Raw genomic sequence first — 18,821 nt, forward strand, 5'->3', positions numbered from 1 at the left:
TTAAAAAGTTCTGAATAGAAAGTGATGATTTATTGTAAACAAAAAAACAAAAAAAAAGCCCTAACCCTCAACCAAAGTTAATTGAGTGCACAAAATCCCCACTGAAGTAAGAAATGGCTGTATACACAAAATACACAGAGCACCTGACGCAGACCCATTACATAAGTAATGGTACATATGTACATACCTAGATAAGCCAGGTACACTCTTGGAAAGGCAGGCAGCTTCCTCCAAGCTCTCAGCTGAAGCTGTCCTACACACACACACTGCATGAAGTGCAGGTAGTTATGAACAGCAGCCACTGAGGTAGCAGAATGCTCACTTGGCAGGTAAAAAACCAGGCACCAACATCATCTGATTCGTGTGACCACCACACACTGCTCAAGTCTGGTCCCTTCCAACCCAAACCATTCTATGATTATATGAATTTAAGAAGAAGAAAAAAAAAAAGTAGCATTCCAAGTGCTTCTACACTGCTTGAAAAAGTCAACATCACAGGAAAATTAAACAAGTGCAGTCCTGGGTATTCCAAGGAATGGCTTCTCGTGTTTGCAAACAAACCAATAAAAAAAAAAAAAAATCTTATAAATCATATTTTAAAACCTAGGGGCTCATATTCTTAACACTGAAGTCATACAGACTTGGAAAATAAATTCAGGAGTTTTCATCTCAGAAATTTGTGAGCTTACTTTCACAGTAAATACTGGGTTGATTTGATAAAAATTCTAGAGTTCAAAACTCATAGAAATAAGGAAAAACAAACCCAAAAGAAAAAAACCCAAAGAAATAAGGAAGAACTGTCAACAGCTGCCAGTCAGATACCTGCCAGATGGACACTGGCTCCATACAACTGAGCTTTTAGACAGAAGTTCATTTCCTTAAGAGCCACTTTAATGTACAATCATTAATATACAATCATTAAAAATGTTCCCAAAGTTTTCCAAGTTGTTTTCTATGCTTGTTGAGACCACAAGAACCGGTCACACCTTTCCAACATGGACTGAACCAGCGCTCTGCAATTAAAGCAAAGAGAGGAAAAAAAAGTCAAACAGTTTGTCAAAAATATGATGACTGAAGAAGTAACATAATGACAACACCATGCATGTCTTGTCTGACTGGGGCAGTGAGATCAGAGTCTGTGCAGATACCTCCTTCAGAGAATCACATATTTTAATGTATGAGTTCCTCTGTCCTCATTTTTCATCTTAAAATGCCTATATTGCACAAAGCATAGATCCTAAATAACAGAAGCTTTCAGCTGAGCTTAAAATACAAAGTAAAAATGCAAAGTTTTCTTTTTTGTTAACTGGAAAGGAAGTTTAAAGCACCAAGATGGACACATCATCTTACCTTTGCCTTTTCTCAGCAATCCTCAGTATCTCACAGACACTGGTAAATCTCTCAGACAATTCTAGTGTCAAGCCACACTCCTGCAAGAGAGGCAAGGCACGATTTGGCCCAATGTCCTTTGCCAGCAGGAGAGCTACATTTTCCACAGTGATGCAGTCTGGGCAGCTTGGGCTGCCATTGCTGACAGCATTCCCATTCTGTGGGCCGTGGTGGTGGTGGAAAGCTGTGCTGTGATTTTGTGCAAGGTGCAGAAGAAACTTCCATTCTTCTGTCGTCTCCAGAATGCAACCTGGATGTAAAAGGAGATTGTTACATTATTTGTAAAACAAGGATTGTTCTAAGCCTAATATTTTAGATATACCTGTGCTTCAAAGGGAAGGTAGCTATTCTGGTTTTCCTCTGTGAAGATTTAAGAAAACCAAGCATTACAAGTCAGCACATTGTGTACAGACATGTACTGCCTTGACTGACTGATTCAGTGGTGAACTACACACAAAGCTTCACAATAGTTCAGTATTTAAGGCTTTGGATTAAAGAGACAAAGAATTGTTTTGTCCATCTTAGAGGAAAATTCCCAGTAGTCTGAAGTTCTACCATGTGATACCATGCTTTACTTGGCATAACTGTGTGTGTGTGCTGTGCAGGGAGGGTAGCTGTTCCTCTGCCTACAACACCAAATTTAGCTCTTGCTCCCAACTGATATACAACTCTCCATTTTTGAACTTTCAAGCATTTTCTAGCACAGCAGATTTCACAAAGTACAGTATGAAGATACAAGAGTGCAGCATCCATTTATGTGTTTCAGATACACTGCACTACATACAGATTGTGCTACCAAAACATTTAAAAACAAAAGTTAACTCAACTTTAGACAAGCTACATCAGTATAAGGTCAGTTCCTATATTACAAATGTTTACACAGCTTAAGACTCACTCACCATCCTCTCCATTCAACAGGCTCAAATCATCCAAATGAGCAATATTAATAAAGGCTTCTGTTCTTCTATCCAGCTCCAGACAGAGAAAAAGATATCCAGACCAAAATCTTGAATAAGAGAGTAAAGATTTCCAGGAATCAAATACTAATTCTAAACCACAGTCAACAATAATTAAATGCTTATTTAATTATCAGTGAAAAGACACAACCAAATTTATTGAATGCCAGAAATCACTGCACAGTGGGAACATGGGGAAATAAGCCTTACCCAAAAGGGATATTTAATACATTAATTTGAACACTCAAAATTTGTTCTCAAAACAGGAAAGGCTTTTCAATAAATTCTGTCCAGCTAAGGAGCAGATTAGTGGTTTTCATTTGTATCTTTTGGGAGTCAGAATACCAACTAACCAAGTACCAAGAATTATCATATTTTGTTCTTACCCATGTGATTTACAGATTTCAGCCATCTTCTGTTTTGTATCATAATCAGCTGGGAGTTTAATCAGAAGCAGAATGAGCTGGCTGTAGCCCCAGGTAAACAAATGTGATCGTGGCCTGGAAGATGAGAAACTCAGGTTTAAGGCATTAGTGTTTTTCTTGAAAATACTACATTTTCTCTACAAGAAAGGCAGGTGTATGAAAAGAGAGAAGGAAACCAAATGAAACACTGTGTTGTCTCTGTAAAGCAGTCACTCTGAGGAGTGTTAGACAAATGTTATTTAATCCAATGGTTGTTTCTGCTGAACTCTGCAATATGCAAAGCACTCAAAGGATTTGGTGACATCTGAAGTGTCAAAATCCAAGCCAAAAGCCTGCAGAGCCATTAAAGCTTTTTGCTGCACTCAAGACCTTGTAAAGTGAACCCCACTTTACCTGGGCTTTCCTTCCACATCCACAGTATTTGCTCTTTGTGGTGCATCATGAGAAACAGCCAAACACAACCAATCCAGTCGTACAGACTCAGGCTGCAGAAGAGATCTAAGAAGAGATGACCTAGAAAACAAAACAGAAAAAAAAAAACCACCAGTTTTAAATATGTCAGATATGGAGAAGTGGAGAGTGTGTGCAGGAAAAAAAAAAACCACACCAAAATGTGGATGCAAAATTAAATATAGAAAAGTGTAGAATTATGGTTCTAGAAATCGAGGGGATCACAGAAAATCATCAAGTTTGTAGGTTGAGTTTCCCAGATTTTTTAAGTTCTGTGTAACCTTGTTATACCAAACAGAAGTAGTCAGTCCCACTGAAAATATTATTCAGAAAAACTATGGTAAAACCAGTATCTAGTCTAATTTAAAAAAAAAAAAACAAACCACCACCACAGTCTGAGAGATCAACTAAATCTGGCAGAATAAATTGGAATCTAATGTAGAACACGAAGCAGGTAGATAGACTTAACAGTAAAAAAAGCCTCCAAAAACAAAACAAATCCCAGACAGCTGCATGGTGAAGAGAACAGACAGATGAAAAAGACTTTGTATTACCTTTTTTCCTCTGGCTTTGATTTCACCAGACTATCTAAATATGCTAAAAAGTGAGCTGGATCATTTCTGCAAAGCTGCTTGACATCAGAAGGCAAAATAGAGGGGTGGAACTTGATCAAGGGCCGAAGAGCTATTTCCCCAAATTTTTCATAAAGCCTGGAGAGAAGAAAAACTATTTTCAATACCAAACAAGAAAATTATAATTTTTCCAACATCACTTGCAAGATCAGGATAGTAATGAAAGGTGATCTCTTGAAAAGATTCTAGAAAGCTTGGTGAAAAGTTAAGTAATCCAATTCCTGCTAGCAAGTTAATAACACTGAAGAAGAGGAAAAAATGTACATGGCTACAAACCTTTGAGCATGTACCAGTAAGAGTGGACTGTCATCCCAAGGCCCCTGGTCATGCAGCTGTTTCAGTATTTTCAACATATCTTCATTTTCCATTGCTAAAGTCACTGGACTATGACAAGTTAGTTCTGAAATAAATCACCACAAAAGTTACAAAATATGGGCAAACTTCTAAGGCTCTCACGGTCCAAACAGTGAACAGATCATCAGAAACCCAAATGACAGATACCAACCCTCAAAGCAAGACTGTTGCTTGACTACTCTCTGCTGGTGCCAAATCAGTGCTAAGACTTTAATTCACTCTTTGAAGAAATGAAAAAAAGCAGAAGCTGAATTTAGAGAACAGATGAAGTTCTGCTTCACAACAGCAGAAGGAAGCTTTGGCTCAGCTAGGTTAAAGAGGCATCAAAAAGATCAGAAAAGATTTCTGTGGCAAAAGGAAGTTCAGTGTGATTACAAGTCAGTCACTTGCATGGAATCATGTTTAATTCAGTTTTGTTTCACATTAACCACATTTCTCTGTTAACTGAATCTTTCATTTCCTGTGCAAATACTGAAGCCCATACCCTAGCTTTTCCTTTTTCTAGACACATAAGATTTTAACTACGATGCTTCTGTTCTTTGAAGCACATATATTTGTTTTTATACAGGGCTGGTCTGTTATCACTACCAACATGTGTTCAACCATATAAATTAAAAGGTCCAGAACTGCTATGTCAGGGCAGGAACAATCCCTCCCAGGAGCACAAGTTAACATTTGGGGGAGAAAGACAACCAAACAATCCAAAATCAGAATAAGAACTCACACACACCAACCATCCTCCTCCACCCACGCTACACCTGCAGAAAAAAATAAATTTGTAGACACAAATTGGAGTGCCTTCAAGTTTTTCTTTTTTTTCCCCCCCAAACAGTCTTGCTTTCAGTTTGCTAGTAATAAAATTTTCATTAGTTACCTTTCAATCCTGCAATGTATGTTTCCCATACATTAGGAGTGGTTGCATACGTGGTTATAATGCACTGCTTTAGCCTTTTTAAATCCAAAAGAAAGAAGTAGCTTCGCATAAACCTACAAGCCCAGGTCCACGAAGCTGCTGATGACAGAATTCCAGAGCTTTTCTCTGCCTCACCATTTCCACAAGAAAACACACGCAGCTCAAAACAGAGTGTTGTCAGCTCAGTGAGATCTTTCTGAACATCTGGTTCTATGACACATGGAGGAGACACTTGAAAGCAGCAGTCCAAAGGTCCCTTCAGATCAGTACCGTTCCCAGACATGGTTTTGGTTACTGATGTTTCATCAGTATTTTCCTTTCCAGTGCAGTCTTCCAAGGTACTACACTGTTCTTTGTCTGTTGTGTTTCCATTAGTTGGATCAAGCTGTAGGTTTTCCTCCAGGACTCCCCTCTCTTCATCAGCACACACACTCTTGCTTTCCTTAACAGAGGAAGGGGAATGCTCTTTGCTGCCAAATCTTTCTTCTAGATGTATCAGCCATTCCTGTAAAACCCTTCTCAGAGACTGTGGTTCTAACAAAACCAAGGGATCCTGGAGTTTGGCTCTGTAAGAAAAAGAAGAGGTTTGCTAACTTGCTTGACTGTTCTGATACCACAAGTGAAGTATTATGTATGTTTTGTATAACTCAAAGTACATTCCTAAATTTGACTTACAGCTGGTTGCTGTTTTTTCTGGTTTTGAGTGCACTAAACAGAACTCTGTTAGGCTCTCTGCTTTGGTATTAGTACATTTTTAATTCCTCAGGACTTCTTTCCAAAGGGGTTTTTGTTTGTTAGGTGGTTTCAATTTTGGTTTTTTTAAACCATGCATGTAGTTAGGACAAAAGGATAATGCTAGCATTAGAATAAGCTTTTAGTGGGATTTGCTTGGTTTTAAGCAGGGGAAACAAATCATCAACCAAATGAGATCCTTCCAGATTATGTTTATAAACATTATGCTTACATGTATGTAACAACTGAATTCTTTTTAAAATACTTTTTTAAATTCATTTTTCTACCAAAGCCCAATATATCTATACAATAAAAGCCTCCCTCCTTACATAGCTTCTGCTGTTGCAGCCTTGAGATCTCTTAGATGATCCTCCTCTGAAAGCTGGCAGCTCTGTGGTTCTAACCTAAAACAACACACAATACTTCAGATACAACTGAAATTAACCTTCAATATTTTAAGCGAAGATTTCTTCACATATGTCCTCAAATTTCTGAGGAAACATTTATTCCTTTATTAAAAATATTAACCTGTCACTTATAAAGAAGGAACATCTCAACAGGCATTATGGATGAACTGGGTATGAAGATCAACCAGTAATAGTATTTTTGTAGCCTTCCAAAATGGCTTCTACTCCAGAAGCAGTACATTTCTGAAGGTACTCAATAAAAATCACCACTATATGAAAGACAGTCCAGAATGGTAAGACAGCAAATTACTGGAGTATGAAATAACTCTGTATTAATTGGACAATCACTAAAGGAGATTAATGTTTTACAGCTAACATTATTTAAAAATAATGGTGCATGTTTTAGCATGCTTGGAATATCCAGCATGACTTGAATATTTTACTGTTTGCCCCCAAGCCACACAGGAAGCCTTCATTCATTCTTCAGAAATCTTGGTGCCAGAAGAGCAAACAAAGGTTTTTACAGATAAAAGTGTTTACTCCTCACTCAGAAAGAACAGGAATGTACCTGTTGGACTGATGTTCATAACTAACATGAGAATCACAGGTCAGCAATTCTCATGTAGAGTAATACTCTGCAATTCCTGCTCTTCAGTTTTTAAAGCACTGTGGGACTGCAGGCTCTTCACTGCATACTCAGCTTCTAGGGGAGTCAGGGAAAACCAGGGAAACCCCCCACAGTAATGAAGGCAGCTGGAAAAACCTAATGCTGTTCTACTTAAAATTATAAGATTTTGCTTTAGGCTGCTATCCTCAGAATCCCCAAATGCAATTGCTAAGAAAATGTGATTTTGCACTCACTCTTTCTCTTCATGGGGAGATACTGCCAGATTTGTAGCCAGCTCCTGCAGCTGCTCATCTTCTTTTACCTCTTGCCTTGCTCTGGTATCAGGACTCAGGTGAAGAGTGCCAATCTTCTCAGTAGTTTTACGTACAAAGCTGGAAACACTAGGAGTGAAGTTCAAGTATTTAAAACTGGGAGTTCAAAACTGAACAAATTAAGCACTTTCTCTCCATTCAAACCATGATTTCAGAAAACTTCATAACCTGAAGAACTCTTGAGAAAAGGCTGACAGCAGCAATGACCAACAAGAACAAAACTCACTAGGAATCTTCTCAGAATTCAGTCATGGTCTGTATTTCCAGCACAGAATAAAAACCCTGAAGTATTTAAGAATTGTAGAAGTAGAAACACTTACTACTAGTAAAATCCTAAGAACTTCTTGCAGTTTAGAACACTAAAAATGCTTCATGTACTTCTGCAGGTTATTCTGAAATCCTCACACTGTTGATAGCAGCTACAGTCTTTTGCTGCAGGACATAATTCATATCCCTAAGCAATAAAGGGAGAGCTACACAATTTTTCAGACCACCATTAGGGGCCAGCAATATTTTAGCTATGAAACTATCTACTTGCACCAGGTATTTAAGCTACCATTATTTCATGAACACTTTGAGAATTGATTAGATTTACTGAAATGATCAAGTAGGTGGCAGGCAACGTGGTACTTTTCAAGTGTGTTTTAGCATGCTTTGAATATCCAGCATGACTTGAATATTTTACTGTTTGCCCCCAAGCCACACAGGAAGCCTTCATTCATTCTTCAGAAATCTTGGTACCAGAAGAGCAAAATTACCAAACAATAGTTAGTATTTTTGCTTTGAATACAAGCCACAACCACAGTTTACAGGTCAACGTTAAACTTTTTTAGAAATCTAAAAACAAAAAAATCATTCTTAGCCATTTAAAAACTGAGTCTGAAACCCTGGCTCCACTGAAGCTGACAGCAGCTCCCTGTGTCTTCATTAGGAGTCAAGATGGAAACTTTAAATTGCCCAAACTGCGCTGCTTTGCCAATGTTTCAGTTCAGATGTTACATTTCGTGAACTAAACCAGACATGGGATACAAATTTGGAGGACAGAAAAAGGAATGATGTAATGGATGAGTGAACCTGCTGCAAGTTTTACCTTTCTTTGACAGCTTGGAGAGAGACGAGAGGAGATGGGGAACGGAATGACAAAGGAATACTGAATGGGAGAAATGTCTCATTCCGGTCAGCCTCAACCGTCACAGATGCATGAGATACATTGTCTAACAAATGGAATTGAAATAAAGAATCATGAAACAGTGGCCTGGCAAAAAAGGAACAGTGAAACAAATAGCAAGTCACTAATGCATTAATGGATAACCTGCATGGGATATTTTCATACTTAATATTCAAGAATGTGGGGAGCCTGAAAAGTGCTATTTGGTTTCCAGGGCCATTGTATTTCTGACTTTGAACCTGAGAGGTCTGCATGGCTACCAGGATTTTGGTTGTGTAACAAGGCAAATAGTTTTCATTTGTTGAAAATCATCTTCTGGAAGTAGACTGACAGTACATTTAGGTCATAAAATCTTGATTTAATCCACTGACTGTTTCTTAAAACATCTAGGAAAGTTAAATATGGTGGCATGCAACAGTTCACACTGCATTATTTCTTAAAACCTAAATCACATATGAACACATAGGGATGAATAAGCCATGGCTAAGGTATAACTCTCCCTTTTCTGTGAAAAGACTTCAAAATATAATTGAACCCATAGCTCTCTGACTTTTGATAAGAATCATAGGAAATACAGAATCATAAAAACATATAGCATATATAGAATATATTAAAAAAAAAATCAGTGACTATTTCCTTTCCACTCTTATATCCCTAACAGTATATACAATGTGTTTTGACCAATCACGTCCTAGTGCAAACAGACAAGATATCTTCAAGTGATGTGAAATAAGAAAAAAAGGATCCTTTAAGTAGGGATGACACTGCACTTTGGAACAGCACTAGCTGCACTGCTGAGACAAGGTGCCACACTGCTATGGAAATTTTTCCATCAGAATGTAGACTCATTAGACAGTTCCTAAAGGTCACAACCAATTTTAAGATCATGTGTGAATAAGGCTGCTTTGTTCATTATGCAGACTAGAAACCTAAAAACTTATGACATCTTACGTAAATCTGAGCAGAGGAACACTGGGCCCATTTCTCTCAAATACCAAGTTAAGTAGCATGTGCTTCAAGAAGTATCTAGAACTTCTCTGCTGTGAGATAACCAAAAATGTACAATCTCTTGTTGAACAGGTAGAAGTTTTCTATCTCCTGACACTCAAAAACTCTGCCCCTTCATTCTAGATTTTTAATATTGAAGAGGCAAACGTAAGCACAAGTGTTACAAACAGCATGTAGCCTCATCAGCAGGATAATGCAACTGACAAGGAGAGGAGTGAAGGTACTGAGCAGGGATTTTATTGGAAAGTCTCTTCACCAGACCTGGAACTTCTCATGATCCCAGGTTTCTGCATCCCCTCCCAGTCCCAGTCAGAGCAGAGAACATGACCCATTGTTGCCTCACTAAAGCTTTCAGCCAGTGACAGATACTTGTTAGGAAATTTTAAAAAGCTCCCTAGGAAGTCTAATCACAATTCTATCATTCCTGTGCTAATGCACAGACATGCAAGAGATTATTCTCTTTACAAATGAAAATGTGCAAGGAAGTTAAGAACACAGAGCCAACACAATCAGTTCTTGCAGAATAAACAAAAATTGCATTCGAGTAACATTTTCATTAAGAAATATTACCAAGTTCTACTTGCTCATCTTCCTGGTGTGCAGGAAATTCTTTAAGTCTCTCATCTTCTGAGAATGTCTGACTGTGGAGAGAACAGGAGTCTTCATCTGACTGACTGCCCCTTCGACTGATAACACGATATATTCCAGAGTCCAAGACACTGAAGCTTTCCTGTCAGACAAGGGAGAGAAGTCAGATGTTCAAGTTGTATTTCCTTGTTGAACTTCCTGCAGTGAACTCAGTCATATCCACACAAATAACCTCACAACACTTCATAGTTCACTGCCTAGAAAAGCCCTTTATAACAGAGTATTTTTGAGTAATCCAGAACAGAAAAGTGCAGACATCCCACTAAGTGTGCAGTTCAGTGGCTTTACCAAAGATGGATATGCTGCAGTTGCTTTTAGGAAAGCAGCCTGCAGAACTGCTGCACTTAGTACAGGACAAAAAACATCTCTGCTTTGGTCCTGCATCCCAGCCTGCCACTTCATCCCTCTGTATCTGTGTGCCCAAGAGTCCTTTCTGCTGGTTAACCTGGCTGGCACAATTACAAACCTCCCAAATCTATTCAGTTCCATGACATGTGTACATTCTTTTGCTTATGGTCAGTCTGTGCAGTTCATTTTCCATCTAATGAAAATTTTGTCAACCCACTACTTTGTTTTTTTAAACTTCACCTTTTAAACACCATTAGAGTAAAAGCAACAACTGATATTCTAATAACTATAAAATATTTCCCCTGTCTTTAAAAGCTGCCAGAAAGCCAAGACAATACATATAAAAGACTGTTGGAAATATACTTTGATTTTTTTTTTAAGAGCTTTCCACTTCAAGCTTTTTACAGTGAGACAGGTTTTTAAAAATGGGGCTAGGACAGTTCTGAGCATTTGTACACTGAATTTTCAACACAAACTTTACTGAAGCACAACAAGACACTAAACTCAGCTGTGGAAAAAGCCATCTTTGTATCAATCTTTGTCCACAACTCAACCGTTATCCACAACATGGAAAAAAAGGCAGAGGTCTAAGAGTTTAAAAAATGCAAGTAGTAGTATTTATACCTCTCTGCCTCATCTAAACTTAGAAAGGAGCATTATCAGTTATAGTAGGGTAAAAATTAAAACCTCATATTCAAAGTGAGGAAGGATATGATTTTTAAGCTATAAAGATAAAATCTGCAAGTAAAATTTTTGGCACTACCCATACACTTACGTGAGATGAAATACTGCTTCTTCTACTGCTGCATGCAGAATCTAGAGGTTCCAACTTTGAAATTATTTCTTCCAGCTGAGTAATGAGATCTTGATGGGTTGAAGCATCCAGCTGAGACTTCAAGTGCTCCAGCTTGTCTAGAGGCAAATTTTTTCTTGCCTAAAAGCACAGGGTGAAACAGAAACATTATTTTTGCTACTGCATGCTAATGAAAGCAGAAGGTACCACATATGCAGGGTAATTTTCATCCCAGAAGTATGTTCAGAAGACTTTCTTAAAACTCCAAGAATACGACTCTCAGAAAGCAGTGGAACGTAGTGGAGGAGGAAGACAGGAAACTTGAAGTTGCATTGCACATTTACACTGAGGTATTTACTTACTCTGCAAGAAATGACTGAATTTTGGAAGAGCCAACAGACCCTGGCAGCAAGTGTCCAGAACCCTCTTCTTATCAGACGCTCTATGCAGCGGTCGACCAGCAGAAGGGAGAGGTGCACAACTTTTCCATTTGTGTGCAGACAGAACAACTCATTTTTGTAAACTGCAATATCCTGAATATCTGCAAAAATCAGATGAACAGAAATATCTAAAGGACTGAAATGGTTAGTCATGATTCCCTTGTGTTTCTGAAAGGTGAAATCCTGTCTCTCCTCTGACTGCAAATGTGTACAAAAGCCTAATACTCTATAGCACGAGTAACATGGGGAAAACAAACACTGAAGAGTGCTCAGCTAGCATCTAACAGCTACAAAGCACAATTAATCTATCAAAACTGTCCAGAGCTGCAGTTTTAGAAAGCATCCAAAACATGCACTATAGTTACTGAAGTTTTCCTTTTCTTCTGAAGTGAGATGAAAAACCGAAGAGTGATAAAGATGAAAAATACATGATTTTTAGTTTTTTAAAAAAGTATTTGCTAGCAGAAAAAAACCTTTGACCTCTCAGCAGTTTTCAAATGAAATAGTTATGCTATATGCAAACACTTAATGACAAAGGCATTGGAAACCTAACTCGAAAAGAGGAGCAGAGAAGGGGAAGGAAAAGACTGACAGTGACAAGGAACCTGAATACACAGAAATGAGGATAAGATACTGCAGGTTTTACCTCACTGATACTGCAGGTTATTTCTCAAACATTCTCAAAAGTATGGAGGAAGGGGTTGGCTGGAGCAGGCAAGGAGAAGGTTAATATTCAAAGATCTGCCTGATGGTTGACAAGGAAGAAGTTTTCTGATCTGTGCTTTGCAATCCAGCTGCAGAAACTGAGTCTGTTAAGGCTCCATGTTAGGCAAGGACTTCAGAAGTGACAAATACAACAGACAATATTACATCATGAAGATTTTTAGTTTACCTTTTACTTCACTCCACAGCAAGACTTGAACACTTTGGGGAAGAAAAATATAAATGCCTCTTTCTGTCCATGTCATCACACAATGCTCACTGCAAGCAAAGCAGATGTGAAGAGTGCAACAGTTAATTGTGATCACTGTAAAATAGGCAGGGATGGCACTGGCTTAGGTACAGCAAGCAAGAAGTAAGCTGTTTAGCATGATACTTGGAAAATTCTAATGGAAAAAGGTGAAGTTGATAATACAACATTAGGAGAAAAACCAACTTTTTTATTTTTAAGACTACTTTATGAACAGAAAGCCATGGTGACAAATACTCACGTCAAATAGAGTAGCTTAGGGAAAGTTAAAGATTGTGGAGAGCAGCTGGAAGTATTATAATGAGGATCCACCCTGTAAAGTAAAATTAGTATCCATTACAAGCATAACCACAACAGTATCACTTCCTTAAAATAATAATCTTAACCCTGGAAATACAAAACTGTCTTAAATAAAGAGTCTTTTGACAGCACCATTCATTGCAGTCACATTCCACACACCTGCAGAATCAAGGCTTTGGCATTTTTGGTAACTCAGGTACTGGTTTCCATTACTAGAAGAGAGCTTATACATCTCACAGCACTAGGAGGTTACTTCATCTCCCCAGTATTAAGGCAGTTATTTCCAATTAGTCTGGAAGTCTCAAGCAAATTTATCACCAATAACACTCATGCTTCTACCTGAGAGTAACAACAGGGAGAGGTGGTGATGAGAGCAACTGCTTGAACTGATGTGTGCTTTGCACTTCCCCATCAAAGTTCACCTCCCACATCCTGGAGCCAGGTCGAGCACAATATATTAGTGGCTGCTGATTGCCACTGTTCTTTCCAGCAGGGAAGAAACAGGCACCAAATTCTCCATCTCTCTCTTTGTTACCTATTTTCCAGAACTTCTCTCTAGTGGAAAAAAAAAAAATCATACTTATTAAAGAAGCATTAATAAAGGTTCTATTTGTTTTTATGTTGCTCTTGAAGAATAAAAATACTAAATCCTAGCTGCTGAATTGTATTGGTGCTTAAAAACCTGTAGTGAATACTATAAATACTGCATGGAGTGCATAAAAGACAAGGTGCAGAAATATTTATTCATCTAAATGAATGCTCAGGTGATGAAAGTTGGGTTGTTTTTTTTTTCAGCAGAACCAGATGGTCAGCCTGGTGATGGGAGGGAAAGGGGGTGATGCAAATGATTCCACAAACCACTTCCAATCATCACATGAAAGATGGGGATCATAAGTAGTCAGCATGGACTTACAAAGGGGAAAACAAGTTTGTAACCTCTACAGCAGAATGACTGATTTGATAAATGAGAGCAGTGGATGTTGTTCATCTTGACAAAGGTGGCCAAGAACCTCCTGGGCTACCTGGTCCCACAAAATCTACTCTATATGACCCTGCTTTGTACAGGAAAACTGCACTACATAATCTCCAGAGGTCACTTCAGAAACTGTGTGACTCTGTAAAGTCCAATATTTTACAAATAAAATATAACTTGCCTCTCAGTATCACACAAATAACTGCGTGTCAGGGAAGAGATGAGCAGCCTTCCATCCAAATAATCAAGCTGAACAACCCGAGAATCTACAGTGGTTATAATCTGAACAGGAAACATCACAAAAGTTGCAGCAGCCTACAGTAAAAATGAAAAAAAAAAAAAAAGAAAATATACATGGCCTCAGTCCAAGGTGAAGAGTATTTTAAGTTAAAGATAACAAAATTTAGAAGACTCAACTCTGCTACGAGCACACAACATAAGATGGAACAGTTCCTTCCTTCCTTCTTTCTCCCTCACAAAACAAGGCTTCAATGCTTAGACACATTAAACCCTAAATCTTCCTTTTACCAAAACTATTGATGAAGGTTTTAAAAAAAACTAAAAATCACACCCTGATAGCACCTTGCCATTCCTTTGTAAAGGGTGTGGGTTTTGTAACACTGAGAGGATTTTATTCTTCCTCTTGTAAGTGCTGAGCTTTTGTCAGCTCCCTCCCATGGGTGCTTTCAGCCAACGAACACTTGCATGGAGACAGCCCCAAAGGGTTGATACAAAAACCATACCATCAGATTAAGGTATTTTTCTTTCTCTCTTATCCTGCTGCAAATTACCCAAATACTATTTACTATGCAAGTGTCCCCATCAGTGTGGGTGGCAGAACAAAATCAGACAGACTTCTTATTTGTAAGAAACTGCTGGGAACTGCAATGGGATTTCCTGGCAGATGGTCACCATTTCTGAGAGCTTAAAGCTGTTTTCATTGTTGGGAATGTGTCAATTCCCCACTTCAAACAAAGTGCATTATCTCAGAGATTCAAGAGTCATACCTTAAACAGGTATGAGCAGACACAGATTCCATGGGCATGGAATTCTTTGTCCTTACTTCCATTTTTCTCTCTTTCCACAGATGAATTATTTTGCGCTTTCTTTAAATGCAAGAGTTTTGCTACTTTTAAGACAGCTTTCCATCTAAATCTTTGATGGTTTAGGAAGAACCTGGAGGAACACACCTATTTCCAGGTTGTGCTCCTTCTTACAGATTTAATTGGAGAAGGAAAGGACCTAGTAATGGTAGGACTAGAACTCAGGCTGGTATCATTAATTTCTGTTTCCTTTGCACAAAACGTATGGGACATAAGCTTGATGTTCACCTACCATTTATTTTACTTAATCCACATTTTTCAGAATAAGAGTATCCAGACAGAGACAAATCAGTCTGGGATTGCCCTTTCTCAGTCCCACAGCTGACCTAGGGGCTAAAGCACATCTGAACCTACAGCTGGAAACACCAAGACCCTGGGCTTGGATACTTGTAAGTTCCAAGACACTAAAGCTAAGACAGATTTTAATTCTCTACATTTGAAAGCATTTCTATGTTGCATTACTAGAACACCTAAAAGAAGGAATAGGGGAAGTTGGGATTCTACATTTCAACAGTCAAAGACACCACAGCTTCACCAGATGACAAGTTTCCTGTTTTTTTTCTTTAAAAACTTCACTAAAATAAACAAAAAGCCTCCACCACATCATCCCCAGGGAACCTATTAGTCTCAAACAAAGTACAAGATATTTTACCTTCCCTTGTTTTGAAGTGTTAATCTTGATGGCTGAGACTTTTCCCACATGATCTCCTACAAAAACACGAAGGGCAGCTGTATCCCAACAGAGAGCTGTGACTTTTCTGCCCTTGTGCTCAGAGGAAACATAAATCCGTTCTGGCTTCCCACGACCTTCCTGATTGAGCTCCCAGACCACCACCAGACCTTGGCTACAACAATTTAAAAAGAAAATACATTTGAGAGTAAATCTTCTAATGTTTTCTCATGCACTGTTCCAAAGAAACAACAAATCTAAGCAGAGATAGTTGTGTTATAGGCTGCATGCTTTCAACAAGTGTCATATTCTTAAACTAGAAGAAGAGAAAGTGTCCTTCCTTGCAGTACAATGTACCAGCAGCTTTGAAAGCCTGCTCTCATTTACTGGACTTGCCAGTGAGAATGCAGAAATATAAGCATTAAATGGATTTTGAACAATATAAGTGGTATTAATTACTAATCTCACTCTGACAACTTAATGAGTGAGTATATTTCTGTAGGTGCTGAGAGGTCTCAGGGAGACCTTTATCACTATCATAATTTATCATTATAATTTCACATGCATTAGCTCTCCATAGTTGTTCTGTTACAGAAGTACTACTTACTCTGGCACAATTATTTCAGAAAATTCCTTGCATGGTTTTCTTATTATGCTGTGGGGTCTTCTCCAAGTTCTCAGCACATTTTCAACTTAAAAGCTACTTAAGCATAGCAGCAGAACACAGGTTTGCAAACACATCACTCACCTGGTGGCAACAGCAACATAATCTTCATCGTGGAGACAAGAGGCAACCCGGGAAATGGCACCTTCCTGAACACAAGCATGGGAGTAAGTGCAGGTAAAAACTGTTCTGTGCCCGAACAACTGCAAAACTTTTCTCTCTCAGATATAAGCCAGATTCATGTCTACAGCTGCCACCACTTTGTTGTGATGTAGGTTGTTTGTTTGGTTTTTGTTTTTATTTTGAGTTTGCTTGCAAACACTGAGTTTACTGTAAAAAGATGCAGCTGACAACATGACAGCTTGAAGAGAAATGACTGTCCTTCATTCTCCAGTTTGGAAAACAGAGAAATCAGTCTCCTGTCCTCTCACCTGTGGAAGCTGCTTTGCAAGATGCTCCCAATCTTAAAAAAAAAAAAGGCTACATTAGAGTGGGAGCAGCAGTAGCCACTGGGAAATATCATCTGTCTGTAGAAACAGCAACCCCTCTTCCATGTCCTCTGTCAGCAAACACAAGCCAGCCTATCCTTTCTTTGCTTATCCAGAAAGCTCAGAGTTCTGACACCCAAACACTGGTAGTTATCTACACATGAGTTGCTCTGGTTTCCTATTTATTCCTATTTATTCCTATTTATTCCTATTTATTCCTATTTATTCCTATTTATTCCTATTTATTCCTATTTATTCCTATTTATTCCTATTTATTCCTATTTATTCCTATTTATTCCTATTAGTTTCTTCTAATTCTTGTATATCCAGGGGACTCTAAGTAAGAAATTTACAACCAAAGGTCTGACCCTCACAAGTAGTTTGTTCCACACCTCATGATTATATTACATGACACACTCTGGGGACACACTCCAGCACCACAAACTTTCCTAAATGCAGCAGCCCAAAACTTCACTGGAAAATTCAGCCAGCTGAAAACGCCTGTTGACTTCTATTAAAAATTAACTTAAAACAATATCTCTTTCCCAGTCCCATTTTCTCTGGAAATTTTTGTATTGAATTCTTTACCTTATGACTGAGGAAGAGTCTTTGCTTCCAACCATCCTTCTGTATAAGGTTCAGTCCTCCTCCTGAGCTGCCCAGAGCTATCCATCTCTTGGACACAGCTATGCACGTGCACTGAGGGAATAAAGAACAATGCACATCATGGCTGAACCCACGTTTCACATCTCCTGAAACCCTGGCAGCAGTTGTCACAGACACAAGAACAGCACACTCTGCTGTAGGAGAGAGTAGAAGACAGCAACCAGGTGAGGCTGCAGTATTTACCCCTCAGCTGCATTAAGAAAAGACACACACAGACTAACAGGATCCTTTTCTTCACTACCACTTCTTCCCACAGTGTTTCCCCCTGTGAGTTAGCATGTGCACCCCAAAAAGAGCAACAGGAATGCTCTGGGCCAATCAGGAAACAAACCAAAGTCATTATTTGAATTTTAAACAAACAGACAAAACCCCAAAGCAAAACACACAACCCCCTCCTGCCCCAAACATCACAAACTCACCTTCAGCCGACTGGAATCCAGCCTGAGTGCAGAAAGCAATGGATCCAAACATTCAAACTCTGCCAGCACGTGGTTGTAAGTGTCTGGAATGACTGGCACAGAGGCCATTGAGGTGGGAGATTAACACTGCTCATTCATGGGTGCATTACAGATTCATCTTTTAGCTGTTCCTGCCAAAAATAAAGAAAGTTCTTGATTAGTTCACTTTTTAGCACAACATCCATTTTTCTGTGTTTAAAGGCACAGTCTTCCTGTTCAAACTCAAGCAGCATCAGGTTTCAGTTTGCTAAAACTGCAGCTCAAGGGCTGCTTCACTGACAAGAAGTCTTCACTGAAGGTTATTTCAGAAAACTTAACCTATCAGTTACCAACCTTCAAAATATTTAGATTGTAGCTCTAAGATATATTCCCATACACCAGTAAAACCAGTTCTAGTCCACCTATGGAAAAAGCCTCGTTTGATGGTAAAATGCACTTCTCCCCACAACAAATGCCCTTGATTTTCAACTGATTCCCTCAAGGAAAACCTTTAGTATTGATTGGCATTTTATACCTACACCATTTTACCCCCAAAAAACTAAATCTGAGCATTATCCTCTACTGATACCCAACTCAGTACTATCTGCTTTTGTGCATTTTTAACACAACTCTATATAAACACGTACAAACTATCCCCACAGTACCTCCTTTCCAGCATCCAGGACAGACAACACGGAGTGAAAAGCTGGAATAACAACTGAAGTTGTCACCTCGTGCTTCTCCTAAGCAGCACACACTAGAAAAGAATCTCCTTTTTATTCCTTAAAAAAACCCCAACTTGTTACACTTTATACTCAAGCCTCTGGATGTCTAGATCACGTTACTACTCAATCCTATAAATTAAATACCCCCCTGCCAGCCCTACTGCCCTGTGAAACCTTACGTTTCCTTTCAGGAAAAGGGAACGGTTGCTTCTCACAATGCACT

At 38.7% G+C, this 18,821-nt stretch overlaps 1 protein-coding gene across 2 annotated transcripts in view; it reads right to left on the reverse strand.

Moving 5' to 3' along the window:
- Window positions 1-18,821, reverse strand: part of HPS5 (HPS5 biogenesis of lysosomal organelles complex 2 subunit 2) — a 19,558-nt gene continuing 737 nt past the window's right edge. Inside the window, exons 2-23 of one of the 2 annotated variants that reach the window (XM_071761630.1) lie at window positions 17,856-18,025; window positions 17,359-17,469; window positions 16,367-16,431; window positions 15,601-15,793; window positions 14,027-14,160; window positions 13,212-13,427; window positions 12,814-12,885; window positions 12,495-12,583; window positions 11,525-11,703; window positions 11,145-11,303; window positions 9,944-10,103; window positions 8,288-8,411; window positions 7,120-7,266; window positions 6,181-6,255; window positions 5,081-5,685; window positions 4,129-4,252; window positions 3,775-3,930; window positions 3,164-3,283; window positions 2,732-2,845; window positions 2,289-2,395; window positions 1,351-1,639; window positions 1-1,013 (exon numbers count right to left, since the gene is read on the reverse strand). In XM_071761630.1, coding sequence (XP_071617731.1) covers window positions 953-1,013; window positions 1,351-1,639; window positions 2,289-2,395; window positions 2,732-2,845; window positions 3,164-3,283; window positions 3,775-3,930; window positions 4,129-4,252; window positions 5,081-5,685; window positions 6,181-6,255; window positions 7,120-7,266; window positions 8,288-8,411; window positions 9,944-10,103; window positions 11,145-11,303; window positions 11,525-11,703; window positions 12,495-12,583; window positions 12,814-12,885; window positions 13,212-13,427; window positions 14,027-14,160; window positions 15,601-15,793; window positions 16,367-16,431; window positions 17,359-17,469; window positions 17,856-17,963 — 3,408 coding nt within the window. In that variant the 5' untranslated portion in view covers window positions 17,964-18,025 and the 3' untranslated portion in view covers window positions 1-952. The remainder of the gene's footprint in view (window positions 1,014-1,350; window positions 1,640-2,288; window positions 2,396-2,731; window positions 2,846-3,163; window positions 3,284-3,774; window positions 3,931-4,128; window positions 4,253-5,080; window positions 5,686-6,180; window positions 6,256-7,119; window positions 7,267-8,287; window positions 8,412-9,943; window positions 10,104-11,144; window positions 11,304-11,524; window positions 11,704-12,494; window positions 12,584-12,813; window positions 12,886-13,211; window positions 13,428-14,026; window positions 14,161-15,600; window positions 15,794-16,366; window positions 16,432-17,358; window positions 17,470-17,855; window positions 18,026-18,821) is intronic. The other variant, XM_071761631.1, reaches the window with a different exon arrangement.

Source organism: Heliangelus exortis, chromosome 18, assembly GCF_036169615.1.
Source record: "Heliangelus exortis chromosome 18, bHelExo1.hap1, whole genome shotgun sequence".
NCBI classification, from domain to species: domain Eukaryota; kingdom Metazoa; phylum Chordata; class Aves; order Apodiformes; family Trochilidae; genus Heliangelus; species Heliangelus exortis.